A 17,806-nucleotide genomic window follows, 5' to 3' on the forward strand; every position below is an offset into this window, starting at 1 on the left:
TCCCTGCAGCAGGTGGACGGATGGACAGAAAAGCAACTGTGCTCCTCTTTGTCATTCACAGCAGCAGGTCTGAAATGAACTACTGCCCTGTCTGCAAAGGCCAATAACAATACATTTATAGAGGAGAAGGCACTCTGGCCTATGAGATCATCTGGCAGAATGAGAAGAGTATGTGTATGGTGAGCTGGGTACAATTGATCAACCACTGCCCGGTTTTTATTTAAAAACAGCCAAGTCCAAAGGGGAAGGTGGGAGAAACTGACCCAAAGAACGAAGTCTCATGACCCCCGTCAGGTGACTGTAAACACAAATTTAACTTTAGGATCTAACGTGTCTGCCGACATGAAGTTCATTCTGTCCTTCTTACCACCACGGCTCTCACACCGAGTATCACTGTGAGCAAGGTCTAACATAGAGAACATGGCACTGAATCAAGAAAAAGGGTTCATTTTAATAAATGTGTGTCATCTCAGGCAAATCGACTTGTCAGAGATTTTCAACCAATTAAAAATACAATACCAATGATCTCTTTTAAGAAATACAGATAAGACAATGCCAAATGAATTATACAAAAATATTAAAAGTTCAGTAAATAAAAACAATATTAAAATCTTTAAAAAGGATAGAACACTATTAGTTTCAGTAAACAAAATGTGCCTCCTTGAACTAGGACATTTCAAGTATAAGAAATAAAACAGATTAGTATGGGGATTAAGAAACAGAAGAAACATTAAGAGACTATTTTGAAGGTGGTAATTCTAAAACTATAATTTGGAACGTGGCTGCACAACATATACAGACATTTGCAACACAAATCAGCCGATGTCTGAACACACATTCTGAAAATGTTTCATTTTTCTGGGCTCACTTTTTTGCCAATGCCCAATTGCATATCTCCTCCCACTAATCGATTAGTCTACAAATACTGGAAAGCCAATCCAAAGAGCTCAAATGACAAGGCATTATGTACAATCAACGCTCATGAAGTTGACAAATTAATTGGAAAGACAGGACCAAGATAAAATAAATAACTGGAAAGATGTATGAATTTAATTCCATAATGTTCTAAAAAACCCAAAGGAAACAGAAGGAGAGAGAGATGCGTGCAGATCAGAGGATCAGGAAGGCCTCCGCGCGGACTTTGCTGAGCAGACCCTGGACCGGGCGAGGGGCCTGCACAGCAATGAAAGCAGGCGTAACGTGTGCTCGGTGGCACCGAGTGCCTGGCAGGGAAGGGCCGTGCTGGGAAATGGCAGGAGAGAAAGGCGGACGCGTGGGCGCCCACACCTGGCCCGGGTGCCAGAACCGCAGCACTGCAGGCTGCAGATCAGCGTGGCTGGTGAGCTTTCAGAAAACCTGCAGTCATGAAACAGCACTAAAGAAACCGAAAACTAAAAACCAAGCTCATCCACAACAGACAGCGTCGCCCCAATGAAGCAAGTTTCTTTCCCTGACTTCCACTACATTTGCGCTTTTTAAAAAACAATCTAAAGACAGGTAAGAGAGAAAGTATAATCGGAGAATTAGAATTCTAAATACAAAAGTATGAGGAAATAGAAGTTAAAAAAAAACAACCCACACTACAACCTAACAGGACTCAGTAGCGAAGATACTGTAAGATTTATAGGTTTTACAGCTTGGCAGAACCGCGCTAAACTCAGAGGGGAGATAAGAAGGGGCGTGGCACTGGGAGAGAAGTGAAGTCCGTGGTGACAGGGAGCGTTCCAGGAAAGCGGTCCCAGCAGGTGGTACACAGAACTAGAACAGTCAGTCGTCTGCTCAGATAACGAGACTTTATCATTCACTTCTGCAAAATTAGTTTGGTAAAACTGCTTTTAAAATTAATTTAATGCCTTTTAAAACCAGACACAGGATTCGGGATTACTGACTGCTTTGAACAACTCCCTTACGGTCCTCTCCGGACAAACAAGCTTACAACTGTCTCCTTTTCACAACTGATTATGGTCCAGGAAACACTGCCAGGTCCTACTTGCCTGTGCATTTAGTCATAAAAAAGGCTGTTTGTACTTTAACACTGGTAAGCACCTCATGTTCAGGCTTTCTGCAAACTGGAGAGAAGGACTACCTGGCGAGGGCACTTTCCTCTCTCACCCCCGACGGAAGCCGGGCTCCTCATGGCGTGGGTGGCGTGGGAGGCGTGGGTGTCTTAACTAAAGACGGCAAGGCCATGACAGGGGTCAACTGCTCTTGTACTGTTACACTATCTTGCATCTCAACTACTCTACTGTGGTGTTTAAATTTACAGGAAGAATATTTCTTACCAGGTTGCGGCTGCTTTCTGATTCTGGGATTCTGAGTGCCTTTCACTATATTTACCCTCTGTTTTTGTGGAGATTTCTTCACAGGTGGTTTAGCCCATGGAGCAGTTTTGACTGGAGGTTTCTCTTGTTTCCTTGCCCGTTTAGCATCCGTTGCCACTGAAACATCTTTAGAAACGGGAGCGTCTTGGTTTTTCCTATCCAGTTTGGTTGTCTGTACAAACTGTGCGGTCAGCACTTCAGCACCTTAGGCAGAAAAGACACCGTATTTTAAAGGGTGGGCGCTCAGATATTTATCAGCATAGCTTCTCCTTTTATTTCTTTTGTTTAAGGGTGGGTAACTTTAGTAACAGAATAAAATACAAAAGTTTGGGTATTTCATTAAAAGGTTTTTTTTAAAACAAAGCAAGAGGTAAAAGTTCTCATATAAATACAGAAATACGAACTTGCTAAGTGTTGGTCTATATCCCTGTCGGGTTTAGAAGAAAAATACCAGAGTAATAACTACAAAAACAAGGTATGACTTAATCTTTGCTGAGCGATGCGCAGGCAAGGATGGACGTGCTAGTTCACAGCACTGGGTGACAGATAGTTCAATTCACTCAAAAGTGACACAGCTCCCATAAGGCCATGTGGTTAAAACTACAATCACACTGTAGACAAGAGGCGGTCGTTTGCAAAGAGCAATCTTACATATTTTACTTTACTACACCTAAATATCGAAGTCTTAATACCACTCGAAAAATCACCTTTTAAGAGAAGACAGAGGAAGGTACACGGAAGAAAGTCCTCATCTGACTTAATTTCCTATAAATCTACTCCAACTGCTCACTTCTCTTACGAAGTGTTCAGCTTTGCTTCTCACGGTGAAGGAAGGAAACAGCAAAAGGTGGAGAAACATGAGGAGAAAAAAACTACCCGCTTATATCACACATGGAAAGTTTCAGTATTTTAAGAGTTTAAAAAAAATTTTAATAAATGTTTCCTTTGAAAACTTCTTCCCCATTGACTTTTCATAATTTCAGTTGTTCCTACCAAAAAATTTAAGCCCAAAGATGTATAACACAATCACACATATGAATGCTTGCAAATATTTCTCAATTATGTTAATACAGAAAACACGGTATTTCTAACTGACGACAGAAAACACGATACTAAACAGTTTAAGAAATTGTGATGGCTAACAGTGAAATGCAGAAAAGAGACCAATTTCATATCACTCTTGGGGGTGAGAGAAATCAGTGGTTTTTAAGAAAAGCTTTTAGAATCTCTTAATGTTGAACATCTCTTTGGGTCTATTTTCCTCTCTACTGAATTATTAAAAGGCAATAAAGAATTATATATATATGTATATATATATATATGTATTTTTTTTTGAGACTAAGACTGCTGATTCTACACCAGTTACAATTTCTGAAATTTTTATAAAAAAAGGCAAAACATTAATCAAGAAGGAAAACAGTTAAGCCATCCCCAGGACCTCCATATAAATAAATAAATAAATAAATAAATAAATAAATAAATAAATAAATAAATAAATAAATAAATATCCAATTACCGCTCCCCTCCACACCCCCCCAAAAATGCTGAGATAATCCAAATCAGGGGAAGTGTAACATCTGCACAGACAGGAAGGGAGCATTTCCCACAGCCTGGGTCCTGGGAGGAAAAGGGGAGACGAGAAGCCACGGGTGACCCTGCAGGGGCCTCTCCACTTATCTGCAATACTCAAAGCCGTGTTTCTCAAACCGTGTGCAATAACCCACGGGGGTCTGCACAACAAACTTAATGGGTTCCAACCAGAATTCCATCTTAAAGGGAACAGAAGATACCAGATTGTGTTACACACAGTTAGGGTAAATAGTTTTTGAAATTTCTGTTTCAGTGTGTATGAGTCTGTGCTGGACTACAACAGAAATCGTGTTTCTTAGAGTGGATGAAACTAAAAACATGTGAGAAACAGTGACAAACATGTATGTTCAATTATAGACAATTTATTTACTACCTCTCAGTAAAATGGTTCATCTGGAGAAGAAACCCAATAAGGGCTGGCCTGGAATTTATAGTGAGTCACTGTGTTATACCGCCATTCTTTCCACCACCCTCCAAAACAGACACACATAGGCGTGTGTACACACGCACACACCCTGAGAACAAACTACAACTAGCCAGAAATAACTATTTGTTAAACCACAGTGTAAAACCTTAAATATCTAGAATCCTGGAGATCCACATAACTCCAACGTTTCTTCTTTAGGCACCAAAATTTCTAAATTCAAATACCACTGACAGGGTTGGCAAATATTCTCTGTGAAGGGCCAGACAAAATGTATTTTCAGTTCTGAAGGCCACGCAATCTCAGTCACAACCACTCAACTCTGCCAGCGACGTACAGAGGCAACAGGTAAATGCCTGAGGGACCCTCTGACCACAGTCTGCTGACCCCTTCTGAGGAGTCATAGCACATTTGTTCCCAGTTTTAAATAAAATACACTACACACAATCTGAGATGATGCTAAGCCAGATGGTGTTCTTGTCTATGTCCGCTAGGGTGCATCTGACTGTACATTAAATGGCTCTAGATGCTGACTCTCAGTTTTTAGGGGCAACAAAACCACTTGTGGAACTCTTTCAACATGTGAGCCTCCAGGCCACTGGGCATTTTTCCAGTGGGTCTGTAGTAGGATCCAGTGACCATTAATAAAACTCTGACATACAAAGGATTAGAAATTCTGCCCCAGACTGCTCTAGATTTGGAGGATCCAGGCCTTTCCCCCTTTACACATGTTCGGGTTGTCAGCGACCACTTTCTGCTCTTTGCTGTTAGTGTGCCAGACTTAGAAGAGCCTCTTCTTCCGCTCAGATTTGTCCGAGGACAGCTCAGAAACTGGATGACCTTTTCTCTTAGAATGGCACGTGAATACTGATGGTTTGAGCAGTTTTACAAGTGAAACCCAAGTTTCTGTCCTATTGCTTGATTTTTCACCTGTTATCCAGGTCAGCACCTCCCAGACTTCAGCCTACAGACCCATCCCCTGGACAGCAGCCCTGAGCGACACGGCTGAGTCGGGGACAGACAGGCGCAGGGCACAGTGGTTGTCGTAACTGCTCGTTTGAGAATCCGCACAGACCATGCTTACCTCTTTTCCTCTTCTGAGGAAACTGTCCTTTGACTAACTTGAGGGTCGTGGGAGAGTCGGGCCCCTTGTTGGCTCCAGCGGGGGTCCTTTTGGGGAGAGGGCGGCACAGGCTCACCCTTTTACTCGGCACCACGTGCACTGTGCTCCGCTTTCTCTTGGGCTGAACTCTCAGACTCACCGCCGAACTTAACGGGACCAGAGCTCCCTGCCTTGCTTTAATCATCTCCTCAGAATTCTTTTCTGTCTCTGTTTCTTTTCTTACTTCTGCCTCTGAGTCATGAAATTCAGGATCTGGAGGCATAACTAGAGAAAATGCAGCATCACAAATTCCATCTGAGATACAAGGAGACTGAGGACGCTCTGCCAATAAATCTAACACAGTGGATACTTCCAAAATGTACGCATTAGGATCGGAAAAATAAGACTTCAACTGAGTGAAAGACTGTAAAGGGCACTTTTCAGCGGGAGGAACCAAGTCAAAACCATTGGACGCTTTGCCAAAGAATGCAGTCTCTTTAACTTCGTCCTGAGATGCAGCAGTCAACGCAGGACTTCTTTTCACCTTGCATAATCCTTGGAAATTATGCTTGACTAACGTGTTTAGACAGATTCCTTTTTCAGTGACTGATTTCTTTGCTTCTAGCAGGGCACAGTTAAGGGCAGGTAAAACAGGTGTCACCTTCAATGAGATGTCATCTTCAACTTTCAAGTCTTTCTGCCCTAAAATATATACACAGATATTAAAAACCTGAAGTCCTTTTTTTTTTTAAAAAAATAATAACACGCAGAAAAAACTGCTTTAGATTACAAAATTATGAGATGGTTAAATATAAGACAGTGTTTCAAATAGTAATCTAGATGGCAATGAACAGAAGACTTACGGCTGCATTTAATGAATGTATTATCATCTCCATACACAGAAAACACACACACAAAACCAAAAAAGAATCATTCAAATGGAATCAGCAGGCAAGACTGAAGAAGGCAGACCTGCCTTCAGCTCCGTCTCACCTGACCGGGGCTCGGGAAGAGCTCAGTGCACCACTGGAGCAGCAGCACCGCCTTCAGAACTGGCAGCTCTGCCGTTCTGTTCTCATTTGCTGCTTTTAAAATGTGTCTTATCTGTACCTTAAATAACTTACTTCAAATCCTCAAAAGGCAGACTTCCAGTTGTAAGTAAGCAGGGATGTAACGCACAACATGATAAAACGTCATCAACACCGCTGACATCACCCAGGAAGGCTGTTACGAAAGCCAGCCCTAAGAGCTCTCATCACAAAGAAGGCTTTCTTTCCTATTTCTTTAATTTTGAATCTTTCTGAGACGATGGATGCTCACTAAACTTACTGTGGCAATTGTTTCCTGACGTATGTAAGTCAAATCATTACGCTGTACACCTTAAACTTAGACAGTGCTGTATGCCAACTGTATCTCAGTAACACTGGAAGAAAAAAAAGTCACAGTGCAAACCAACTGAACTAGCAAAAGTGAAATCCTTAAGTAACCCCCAAGTCTCCTGGTAACTACTGGTGTATAGTGCATCATCTTCCCTAGCAAATGAAATTGAAAAAAAATTTTTTATCTTAAGTAACAAGACTGACTAGTCTGTGTTTCCCCTCCTCCCCCGGCTCACTCTGTAACTGAAATGCTAATTTTTCAGCAAATCAATAACCTAAAGGAAAACAGTAAGGGGAAAAAGAAACGGGCAGAAGTGGACTAATAAAGACCTAGAAAATGTAAGAGTTGTCAGTACTAAAAACCCACAGGCAATAGACCTTTGGTGCCTTCTGAAACCAAGTACAACTGAACACCATTCTTGTTAAAGAAAAAGAAACTGCAAAATCAAGAAACACCTGGCTGAGTACATCTGTACTCGAGCAGGTGTCAGGAAAAGGGAAAGAATGGAAAGGGCAAGAACAAACAGGAAAATGTGACCAGACATTAAAATAAAAATTCCTTGTTTTTGCGGTTCACTTAGACAGTAACAAGGAAAAATAAAATATAAAGAAGTTCTCATGTACTATACTAACAGTTCCCAATGAATTAGCATTCTTCTAAACAACTTCGTTATTTCAAGAACCTGGGAAGGCAGAACCCAGAATGACTTACAACAGACTATTATGAAATCTATGAAAAAGAACTTTTTAAGTGATTCTTTTTAAAAGAATCACTCAGTCTAAAACAAACAACCACAGCACTGAACCTCTAAATGACAGAAACAGAAAACGTCGCAATGAACCAGAGGAGGTCGAGAACACTAACGCAGCACTCCAGTGTTTCTCCAAAGAGAAACCCTGTGCTGTTTGGCACCACACACGGCCACTGATGTTTCTTATGCGAGTGGTGGTAGACACTGAAAAACAAGAATGAAGGTAGAGCTCTGCCACACTGAGGGAGGCAGCAGGGCGGCAGCACAGGCGGGAGCCAGCTCGAGCCTGCTGTTTGACCCTCTGAACTGCTCGTAATAAAAACACCCGTTTTAAGGGCTGTTAAGTCAACTGCACCTAGCAGAATACAGACATCACAGACGCCCGAGGAATGCGAGCAGCTACTGCCATTACGTTGTCACCACTGGTGATGTTCTGCCTATTCCAAAGTGGTGCCTGAAAAAGTACAGTTCTCTGCTTTGACTAGCTGAATACAATCTTAAAACATCAATTTCTGAAACATTTTGTATTGATTGTAGCTTTATAAATACCATATAGAATTTTATGTTTAAACACAGTGTGATTATAAAACAAAGAGGAAACTTTCCTCATACGACAGAAACAAGCTGTTCGTTTACTTTCATTTACTTACTCGCTCAGCAAATGTTTTCTAGGTGCCTGACCCTGAGAGGCAGAAGGGATACAGCAGAACACAAGGCAGGCATTACATAATCACAGACATCATTATTTAAATCACGCCAGTGACAAGCCGAGGGCCCTCACCAAAGGAAGAGTGGTGATGGGGCTCAGTGAGGTGACACTTACACTGACACCTGACAGACACGAGTAACAGGCTAGATCGTGCTGCTCCTCAGATATTATCTGTTCTCTCTCCCCACCAGAGCCTCTTCAGACTTCGCTTCCTAGCTGCTCTCTGAAATTCTAATACTACAGATATTCTGTATCTCTGTGTACACACCGCATGAGCAGTATTTTTGCCCCTGACAGCCAATTCCTGGTCATGGTGGGCAACATCACCCGATAGGGGAAGACCAGCAGTCCAGACAAGAGGGAAGGGTGCCCACGAGGGCCTCGGGTCCTACTGACGGGGAGACTCTGACACATGTATCTCCTAGCTACTGCTGCTCAATGACAAATGAATCCAGCTTTGGACATGCTGAATGCAAGGAGCACCTGAGACATCTCAGCGGAAAGACAGTTCTGCAGGCAGGTGCGTGAAGCAGACAGGAAAGGCTAAGCCTACAGAGAAAGGAGATGAAGGATCCACCCGGGAGGGTAAAGGAAGACAGTCATTTGAGAAGACAGCAGTCACCAGAATCACGTGCTGCTGAGAGTTTAAGATGAGGACGGAAAGGTGGCGCACAGGTGCAGGGAGCCGCAAGCCCCGGGCCTTACCTGCTGACGGGGATAAGTGGAATAAGTGTAGCCCGTGTAGACCTGCCTGCTCCTCCCCGGAATCTGTAGAGAGAATCAGAAGAAAAGTTGGATTGTTCGTTCACACAATAGAAGTAAACATACTGAACAGCACATTTTCCACAAAGTCGTCCTTACTTGTTTCTGATATTAAGGCCGACGATGTAAGTAAAATGAAGAACTCCCGCTCTTCTAAGCATCTGATGATGGCCTTGAACATAAAAAAGAAAGAAGATTCAATTCCTCTCTCCTTCCCCCTCTGCCACATTCTTCAGTGGTTTTTAATCTCACGAAAAGTTAAAGACAAAAGTTCTTGAAATGTTAGTATTTATAGGAATAAGGACAACTCTGTCCCCAGTACCAGAAACTGCAAGTTCCTCAGTGCTCAGTCGTGGCCTTGGCAGGGCTACACCTCATAACTAACGGGAACACCAAGGCCTGGTATCAGGGTCATGTTCGACGACTTAACGAATCAATCAGAAACGACTTCTTTCACCTTCTCACTGGCTCGTCCGACATCTCACACTGCTGTCGAAGCAGCCACTGTAAACTCAAGGTCAGCCAGACCTGTGACTGACACTTAAGCCATGTTCACACAAAACGTATCAGACCCGTGAAACTGGAAAAGCTGGAAGACCCCACTGAAGGAACGCTTTCTGCAGCTTCCCAGAGATGGACAGTGATGGGAAATGACCTAATTAGGTCCCCTGGAAACGAGAAATCCAGACAATAGCCGTCTCCTCTCTTTCCCTCTACCAGTCCTCAGTGGTAGCTGCCATTCTGAACCACAAAGATAAACAGTTCTTCTTTCCTATTATTCACCATCTCAAAAGCCTACACACCCATAATGAAGACAAAATCAATGTTCATACAATAATTTTTCAGCTAAAAAAACTGAATAAAACATACTACTTTATGAAGTGAAAAAACAACCTATTTCAAAAACTGATAGGTCTAAGCCTACAAATGTGATAAATCAGTAAGTTCTTCAATAACAATTGAAGGGTGGAAAAAAGACATCTTGTCTAATTATTTACTGGAGCTAAGCTATGGCATTGACGCTTCCGCAAGAAGCAGCCACCGCCCGCAGTCCCCACGCGCCCCCATCACAGCCACTGTGCGTCTGCTGGCGGACGTTTCTGTCTCCTCCACAGTCGAGTGAGTCCCTTGACGGCAGGGGCTAGTTTGTATTTTTCGCTTCTGGCATGTAGTAAGCACTCAGGAGAGAACGACTGAATAAACGCATCAGCAGTTACATGTGCCCAGAGCTTTGGTACCTATTAGCAAATGCGCATAATTCTTGTTAGGGTTTTAATCAGTGTAAAAAATGAAAGTAAGTAATCGGCTACATTATTCTGCATTTTAGGTTTTAATAGAGATGAAAGTAAAATCCCTCTCTCTGCTTAAACCTGTAAGTTCTGCATTCCAAAGAGTGTGCAAATAAAACGGAAACACGCAGTGCTATCTTGCTAGTCTCTCAAATCATGTGCTGAAAAGACTACAGAAAGTTCCTGTTTTATCCTTTGTGGGGAGTCTTTGAAACGTCTACCTCTAGCCTCTTCCATTTACACACAGGAAAGCACTGCCATACGTGACTGTAACACCTCTTCAGAGAGACTGTGCTCTGTCCTGTTCCTGAGGCACAGGGTCGCCTACTGCTCAGCCATTACACAGCAGGCACCAAGGCGGCAGAAGTGCTTAAGACGTGATACCTGCGGTCAAGGGGCGCGACGTCTAGGTGGGGGACACTGATATGTAAGGATTCTTCCCAATATAATGGGGCAGGAAAGGCAGCCCGGAGCACCGAGGGGCAGGGCCTCCTGTGATGTGTAATTTCTGTAAGTAATTATCATGAACACACAGGTTTTGAAGCAAAGCCGGGCACTGAGTTCGACACTAGAAGCACTCGCAAGGCGGCTCCTCCCCAATGCATTCCTGAAAATACCTTTGAGCTTTCTTCCTTTCAACTTCCAAATGTAAAATGAACTATGCTACTTCAGAAACACACGGCCTATCATCCTGCATTCAGTGGTTATCGGCTCAGCGCCTGCTGTCACCCCCCACACCTCCAGACTGCAGAACTGGGGGGTGGGGTGGGGGGAGCTGGCCCCGCACCCAGTTCCGAAAGGTGGACTTGAGTGGCCTGAGCTAACAGTGAGGGCCGTTCCCTTTCCTGTTACTGGCCAGGACGTGTGCACACGATGGAACTGCTCTAAGGAAACACGCCAGGGTCTGGAGGAGGCGTTCTCTCTCTGGATGCAAAAAGGAGGCACGCCACCCTGCCCAACGGCCCAGGACAGAACCGTCACGCAGAGGAGGAAGCAGCTCAGAGCCAAATAGCACTTGAGCTTCCTGATCACTCAGAACTGAGAAGTGAGCCTACTGAAACTCTGTTTAAGACAGATTGGGTTTTGCTTATACGCAACTCAAAGCATCTCACCTGACCGTCCCCGAGGCAGCTCACCTTCACAGCTTCTGCATCTGTTCTGTTTAATTTACTGATTTCACGCTATCTACCATGGGGAGAGTCCATCGTGTCAGAGAGCGCTCGAACCTGCCGGGCCCCGTCCCTCCCTCACACGTTTCCTCTGGGAGCTTGAGGACTCGCTCGCTGTCAAGTCAAGTATCTACTCCCATCCTCACCCTGAGGAATGTGGCCAACGTAACAGAGGTCTTCCGCTCGCTATGTGTTTCTCAGTAGACTCTTACTTTCTACATCATGAAAACAGTAGAAGCTGCAACTTTTCTTTCTTTTTAAATGTAAGTATTGACACAAGTCACTTTTAAAGAAGTATTCACATGTGGTCCTTTGACTAATGCAGAAATACCAGGGATCTATTCAACTCTTCAGTCATAAAACAAAAATAACAACAAAAAAAGATCTAAGAAAAACTATCCTCTTATTCTTAAAACCAGGAGTGTAAACTGACTAGTGAGGCACAGAAGTGAACTAAGACACAAAGGGGTTGAAATGTTAGCCAGTAAACATCAATACATATTAAATGATAAACACCCTTTCAGCTAAAATAATTCGATCTAGCAGAGGGCCAACTAATAATTCGATGATTTCTCAATTTAAGGAAAAAATAATGATTACACTTGAAATGGATGATTCTTACCAATTGCTCATTTTTAATGTATTCTGTTAGCTTGTCTATTTTCTCCCCTTGTTTGTTTGACAGTTCCACCTCATACATATTGAAGCACATTTCCTGGCAACAGACTGTGGAGAAAAATCAGAAAAACAAGTTATTTTAAAGTGTGATTATGCGTTAAAAAATGCTATTATGCATTTTTATGACTGATTTATTCATGCTAAAAAGATGAAAGGACAACTAGGAATACTTTTTAAAAAACATTTATCATTCAAGGCTCTTGGTTGTAAAACTCCTTAATAAACAGTTACTGTATACAGTATTCAAAAACAATGCTTTTACTTATAACACCACTACTGCAGGATTAACACGACAAATAAATACTATATAAATAATACAAACAGCAATGTTCCATGAATTAATCTAAATGACCAAGAAATTTCCTTCCCGTGTCTTCTGCTCTTTTCCTTCATTTAAAAGTACATACAGTTGACCCTGAGCACCTGTCCCCCACTCCCGTGCAGTTGGAAACTCAGGTGCAACGCTGCAGGCGGCCCTCAGTGTCCGTGGCTCCACAGCCACAGGCCACGCGGTTCTGCAACACGCAGTGCTGGAAAGATGGCGTATGAGTGAACCTGTGTTCTTCCAGAGTCAGGGGTACATAAATAAATAAAAACAACCACAAAGCCTCTGCTCCCCCTGAGAGGAATGATTATAAACTCCCCACTATTTGTAAGCATACCTCTGTTTGCTTAACTCCCTCGGCATTCTATATTAAAGCTGGTCTTTGCCACATTAGATGAACTACCTTTCATTAGTTCTAGCCGGCCTCGCAGGAACTGAATCACATGGCAACTCTACAACTTTCATGAAAAACCCCTTTAAGCATCACTTATGGGAAAACAGAAGTAAGATTGTGTGTGTGTGCACGCGAGTGCGCGTGTATATACGAAACGGAGCATGGGAACAACTGAAACAAAGCTCAGGACAGGCAGTGTATGTGACATTTCAACAGACCTTTTTGCTCCAAGTAATTCTGTTTTTTAAAAGCAGCTTCTGGTAATCTTTTTTTCAAAGACGACACTTTTATTACATACTTAAAATCTAGTTCATGTGGTCTGAAAAACAAAACAACAATACCATGTAACATAATAAACACTGACACTACTGAGTCTTAGTTTTTGGTTTTCTAATATAAATGCAGACCAAGATATCATAACCACAAAAAGCCCTTAAACCTATAAACTCCAGGCTGAATAACGTGCATATTAATAGTTTAGATTTTCAAATATATGACCTCATAAACCATAGTCTAAAAATATGCTCACATTTTCTGAATGCATTTATTTTTGGCATAACCAAAATATCTACATGTGTGGAAGAACTATGCACCTTGGAACAAGAATTTTCTAAAAAGTATGCCTTTTAAGAGTTGAAAACTTTCAACAATGTCGGATTGCCCACCCCGCAGTGCCACAGAATGAACCGCATCCAGACTTCGGCACCATTTCCCCCGACTACTTTTTCCTTTTTTAAAACGAAATACTTGTTGACTTACCGATGCCTCCTTTGCCCCAAATACTTTGTATATCCTTAAGAAAAGCATTTCTTTATGTAACCACGAAACAATTAGCAAAATCAAGACAGTAACAATGGTATAGTATAATACTTTAACCTACAGACAGAACTTTTCACAAGTTTCCAACTGTCTCACTAAGGTCCCTTGTAACCAAAGAAAGTCCTTTTCCTGCTCTGGTCCAGAATCCAGTCCAGGATGACACATTACATTCAGGCACATCTCTTCAGTCTCCTTCAATCTGCAACAGTCTCCTAGTCTTTCTTCACCTTTCGTGACCTTGATATTTTTGAATAACACAGAACACTATCACTTGTTTTGCAGAATGTCCCTCAGCCTGGGAATGTCTGAGCTTCCTCTTGATGAGACTGGCAGGATACCCAGTCACTGTCTGTGCAGCACACTGGAAGCACAGGATGTTCACTCCTCTCCTGGCAGTCTAACTTAACCACTTAGTTAAGGTGGTATCTGCAGCTCTTCCCATCGTCAAGTCCATTTTCCCTTTTCTGAGACATGCAAATACCACGAAACTTTCATCCACTATATCACGCCTCCAATGACTGCTATGGTATTGCCAACTTCCGAATTCCGTCACTTTTTCTATACTTACTAGCAGAATTCGGTAGTGAGGAAGAACTTGCCCTTCTCTCCTATTTATTTATTCATAGAATTCTTAATTTATTCTATGGGCTATAAATTCCCTCCCTTTTTTAAAAAAGGGCCAATAGAAAGAAAATGAATTCACATAGCACACCAGTTTTCACCTCATATTTCAATTAAACCATGTATAACTTTCAACGGTTTGGGTGCAAACCAAGAAGAGGTTAAACAGGAAGATATCACAAGATGCCTTTCACTGTTCTCCAGAAGCAAATATTATAATTCATCCTAATGTTAATACATGTAATAGCTACTCTTTTTAACACCAGTCTAGGAAAGTCATGTGAAAATTAGGAAATTAGAGGCTGCAAATCTTAATAAAGACTCTCACAGAATTAAGTGGCTATAATCTGCTGCAACTGTAATTCAGGCAAACCCAATCTGTTTCCTGGGGAAAGTCAAACTTTCGGTATCAAATAGATTAGTTTAGCCTGAGAGGTCATTGTCCCATGAATGGATTAAGACACCAAAATTTAAAAAGTGACTTGTGAAAGATGAGAAAACCAACTTGTTTCGAAGCAAAGGTCAGAATTCAGGTCTGAGTTTCGGTCTCCTGCGTCGTGCTCCTGTGCTCTGTGCAGCTACCCGGGAGTAACTAAAATCCAGCACAACTGCTACATCTCACTCCAGTGCCAGCAAGCCAGACCTCAAAATGAGACTTAAAAGACTGTACAAGCATTAGTAAAGGACACTGATTCAATACTCACAGTTGTGTTGGAACCACTGTACCGTAAGACGACCAAAGAGTTATATCACATAGCAGACAGCCCTGAATGGTTAATTTCCCTTTCCATGGAGAGATGAGAACTGTAAGAAATGAGGGTAAGAAAGAAACTGATTATCTTACTCACTAACAAAACATTTACTTAAAAAAAAATGAAAAGAACCAATTAAATAATTTCTTACCATTTTCTTTGAGTTCAAGTCTAGGGGGGGAAAAAAAGAAGCATTTTTTATAAGAGCAAAGAAAAGAAACCCAGCAAAACAAAGTGTGCACACAATTACTCACACGCTGTTATGATGAGGAGCTGGTGCTGCCATCTTTTTAGGTTCCCTGTACTGAAAAGCTACAATCACGTAAGGGCAGATCTGTCTGGGTCGCTCAGTAACAGTGCTGCCTGAAAGTTCATAGAGGTAATACTGAAAGAAGAAAAATAAATATTATCAGGGTAGCACTACGGAATTCCACGTGCACCAAGTTTATTGCAACCCCACCCAGTCCCGAAAAGTAACTCATTAGACTGAGAAACGTACTTTAGGAGTTTGTTCCCAGGTGACTATACCTGACTCAGCTCAAAGGTGCGAAAATGACTTGTCTTGGGAGAGACCTTGTCAGTATCTGCAGCCACGTGGCAGTCACAGCCAGAAGATGGGCTAGTATAGTTAGTGGTATAATTCTCAGGCACGAACTTGACTCTTCCCTAGAATGAAAATATTAAGACTAATCAGATGTTGTCAAAGAGGAATAATCTTACTCCAGGATTCATTTAATAAAGATGTGGATATGTTAGTCGACTAACAGTTAACTGTGTAAAGAACTACAGTTATTAGAAAATTATCTTAAGGGCAACAATAGTTTTAATCATCCACAAACCCCCTTATATTTCTATTTAACCCTTAAAACTGTATTTAAAAATCTGGTACGTTTGGGCATCTTCCTGAGGCAAATGTCCATAGCTTTTATCACACTATCAAAGGAGTACACGAACTGTCTCAAATTTAGGAGAACCATTTCTTTAAAAGAAAAGTTACACAGCCCACCAAATGTACTGGCTATTTAATGACTATATCATAAAAGATGACAAGTGAAATCTAAAATTTCAAAAGATGAGTTTCCAAACTGAAGTATTACATAATTAATTGTAAATTACAGGCCGAGAGCCTTCTGTTACACCAGGACCCCATACGTCAGCAAGGAGCAAATACACAGTGAACCCCTTAACAGGCCGATAGCCCTGCTAACTAAACAGCTGACAGTGTTTCCCATATAGATTTCTTTTCATCAAGAGTCATGTATCTCCCAGATAAGGGGGAGGGAGCTGTCAAGTTTATCATACAGTGTTTTAAAAGAAGTTTTGAATAAGATAATGACAAACATGGAAAAGATAAAAATATACAAAACATACATCAAGATGAAGTGCGAAATTACAGGCAATTTTATCTGCATCTTTATAAGATGACTTACTTTAAAAATATATATATATATATTGCTGTTGAGGTCCTGCCTCTTCCTTCACAGGGCCAGCAAAGGCAACATGAGACGCATAACACAAACAGGACTTCTCAGTGAGCAGCCAGAACCCGCTGGGCCTGGCTGGCTTTTGAGCAGGAAAGTAAGGAGGACTGAAAGCGTATGGGCAAGAACTAAGCAGCAACACCCAGCAGACAGGGTGGGACAGAGGGGCAGGAAACCAACGGAGAGGCACAACCCGACATAAACAAACAACCAGCGTTCGCTATCTGAGCTGACAGGCGCATCTTCTGCAGCAGGACCACAGCACTCAGCACGGAGCAGGAGCGAAAACCAGCAAGAGCAACAACTGTGTGCCAAAGCTATGCTACCTTCCCTCCAGCTCTTGGGGACAATTTTGGAATATGAACAGTTGACACTTTTGAAAAAAACAAAAAACAAACAAGCCAAAAAAAAAAAACAAAACCCAAGAAACCCCAGTAGTGTTGGGTTTATAACCAAAGAACTTAAGGTAGTAAAAAAGCTGAAACAAAAGCAAAAACAAGACCACAGAATATGTCCTCAAAAATCAGAGTTTTCCTATTATTTGAGTTCACAATCTCCTATTATTTGAGTGAAAATTCTAATCGTGTGATTCACTTATACTGGATTATTTAAGGGCATTTAAAAAATTTCTGAGATCATGAAGCTGTCAACAACGGAGGTCTCGATGTTCTAGGGATAAAAAAAATAAAGATTTTTGACAATTTAAAGTAGACAATTAAAAAAAAGTTGCTTTCTGAATTCATGTCTAGTAACTGAAATCATAGTTTTATAAGCAGCTACTTGTTTTCTGTTATTTAATGCTTAAAAAGTGGCATCGTGGGACAGAGTGAGAGGAAGGGTTTTCACTGAACTTGTTTTATTATTTTGAAGTGTTTTTTTAAAAAACATATTCATAGATCATCTTTTAAATTAACAACAACAAAAAGCTGTCTTTTAAGGAAAGCAAAAATAGCAGTTATTTTTTCTGAATTTGGAGAGCTTTCTTCAACAAGGACTATGTTTAGCAAATGATCTGCAAAGAATATTATCACAGACTGATAAGCTTTCAGTTTTAAAAGAAAAATCACACAGAAGTACATTTCGGTTTTACCTTAATTAGATTAAAAATTACAATATAACCAGACTTTCCATGATACCAAGGTCTTGCATGAAGATAGTCTGAGTATTTGGAAATATATACACCTAGGAAAGTATAAAATATACATTAATTTACACCATAAAAAGACTGTTCACCATATA

The 17,806-nt window shown here is 41.5% G+C and overlaps 1 protein-coding gene across 2 annotated transcripts in view; it reads right to left on the bottom strand.

Moving 5' to 3' along the window:
• The window catches only part of TASOR2 (transcription activation suppressor family member 2), a 60,420-nt gene that overhangs the window by 18,502 nt on the left and 24,112 nt on the right, over positions 1-17,806 (bottom strand). Inside the window, exons 6-16 of one of the 2 annotated variants that reach the window (XM_072955215.1) lie at positions 17,658-17,749; positions 15,615-15,752; positions 15,341-15,471; positions 15,238-15,257; positions 15,039-15,138; positions 13,113-13,213; positions 12,120-12,223; positions 9,139-9,211; positions 8,983-9,045; positions 5,420-6,139; positions 2,283-2,525 (exon numbers count right to left, since the gene is read on the bottom strand). In XM_072955215.1, the coding sequence (XP_072811316.1) occupies positions 2,283-2,525; positions 5,420-6,139; positions 8,983-9,045; positions 9,139-9,211; positions 12,120-12,223; positions 13,113-13,213; positions 15,039-15,138; positions 15,238-15,257; positions 15,341-15,471; positions 15,615-15,752; positions 17,658-17,749 (1,785 nt within the window). The remainder of the gene's footprint in view (positions 1-2,282; positions 2,526-5,419; positions 6,140-8,982; positions 9,046-9,138; positions 9,212-12,119; positions 12,224-13,112; positions 13,214-15,038; positions 15,139-15,237; positions 15,258-15,340; positions 15,472-15,614; positions 15,753-17,657; positions 17,750-17,806) is intronic. The other variant, XM_072955217.1, reaches the window with a different exon arrangement.

The sequence above is a fragment of the Vicugna pacos genome, chromosome 35 (assembly GCF_048564905.1).
Source record: "Vicugna pacos chromosome 35, VicPac4, whole genome shotgun sequence".
Lineage (NCBI taxonomy): Eukaryota > Metazoa > Chordata > Mammalia > Artiodactyla > Camelidae > Vicugna > Vicugna pacos.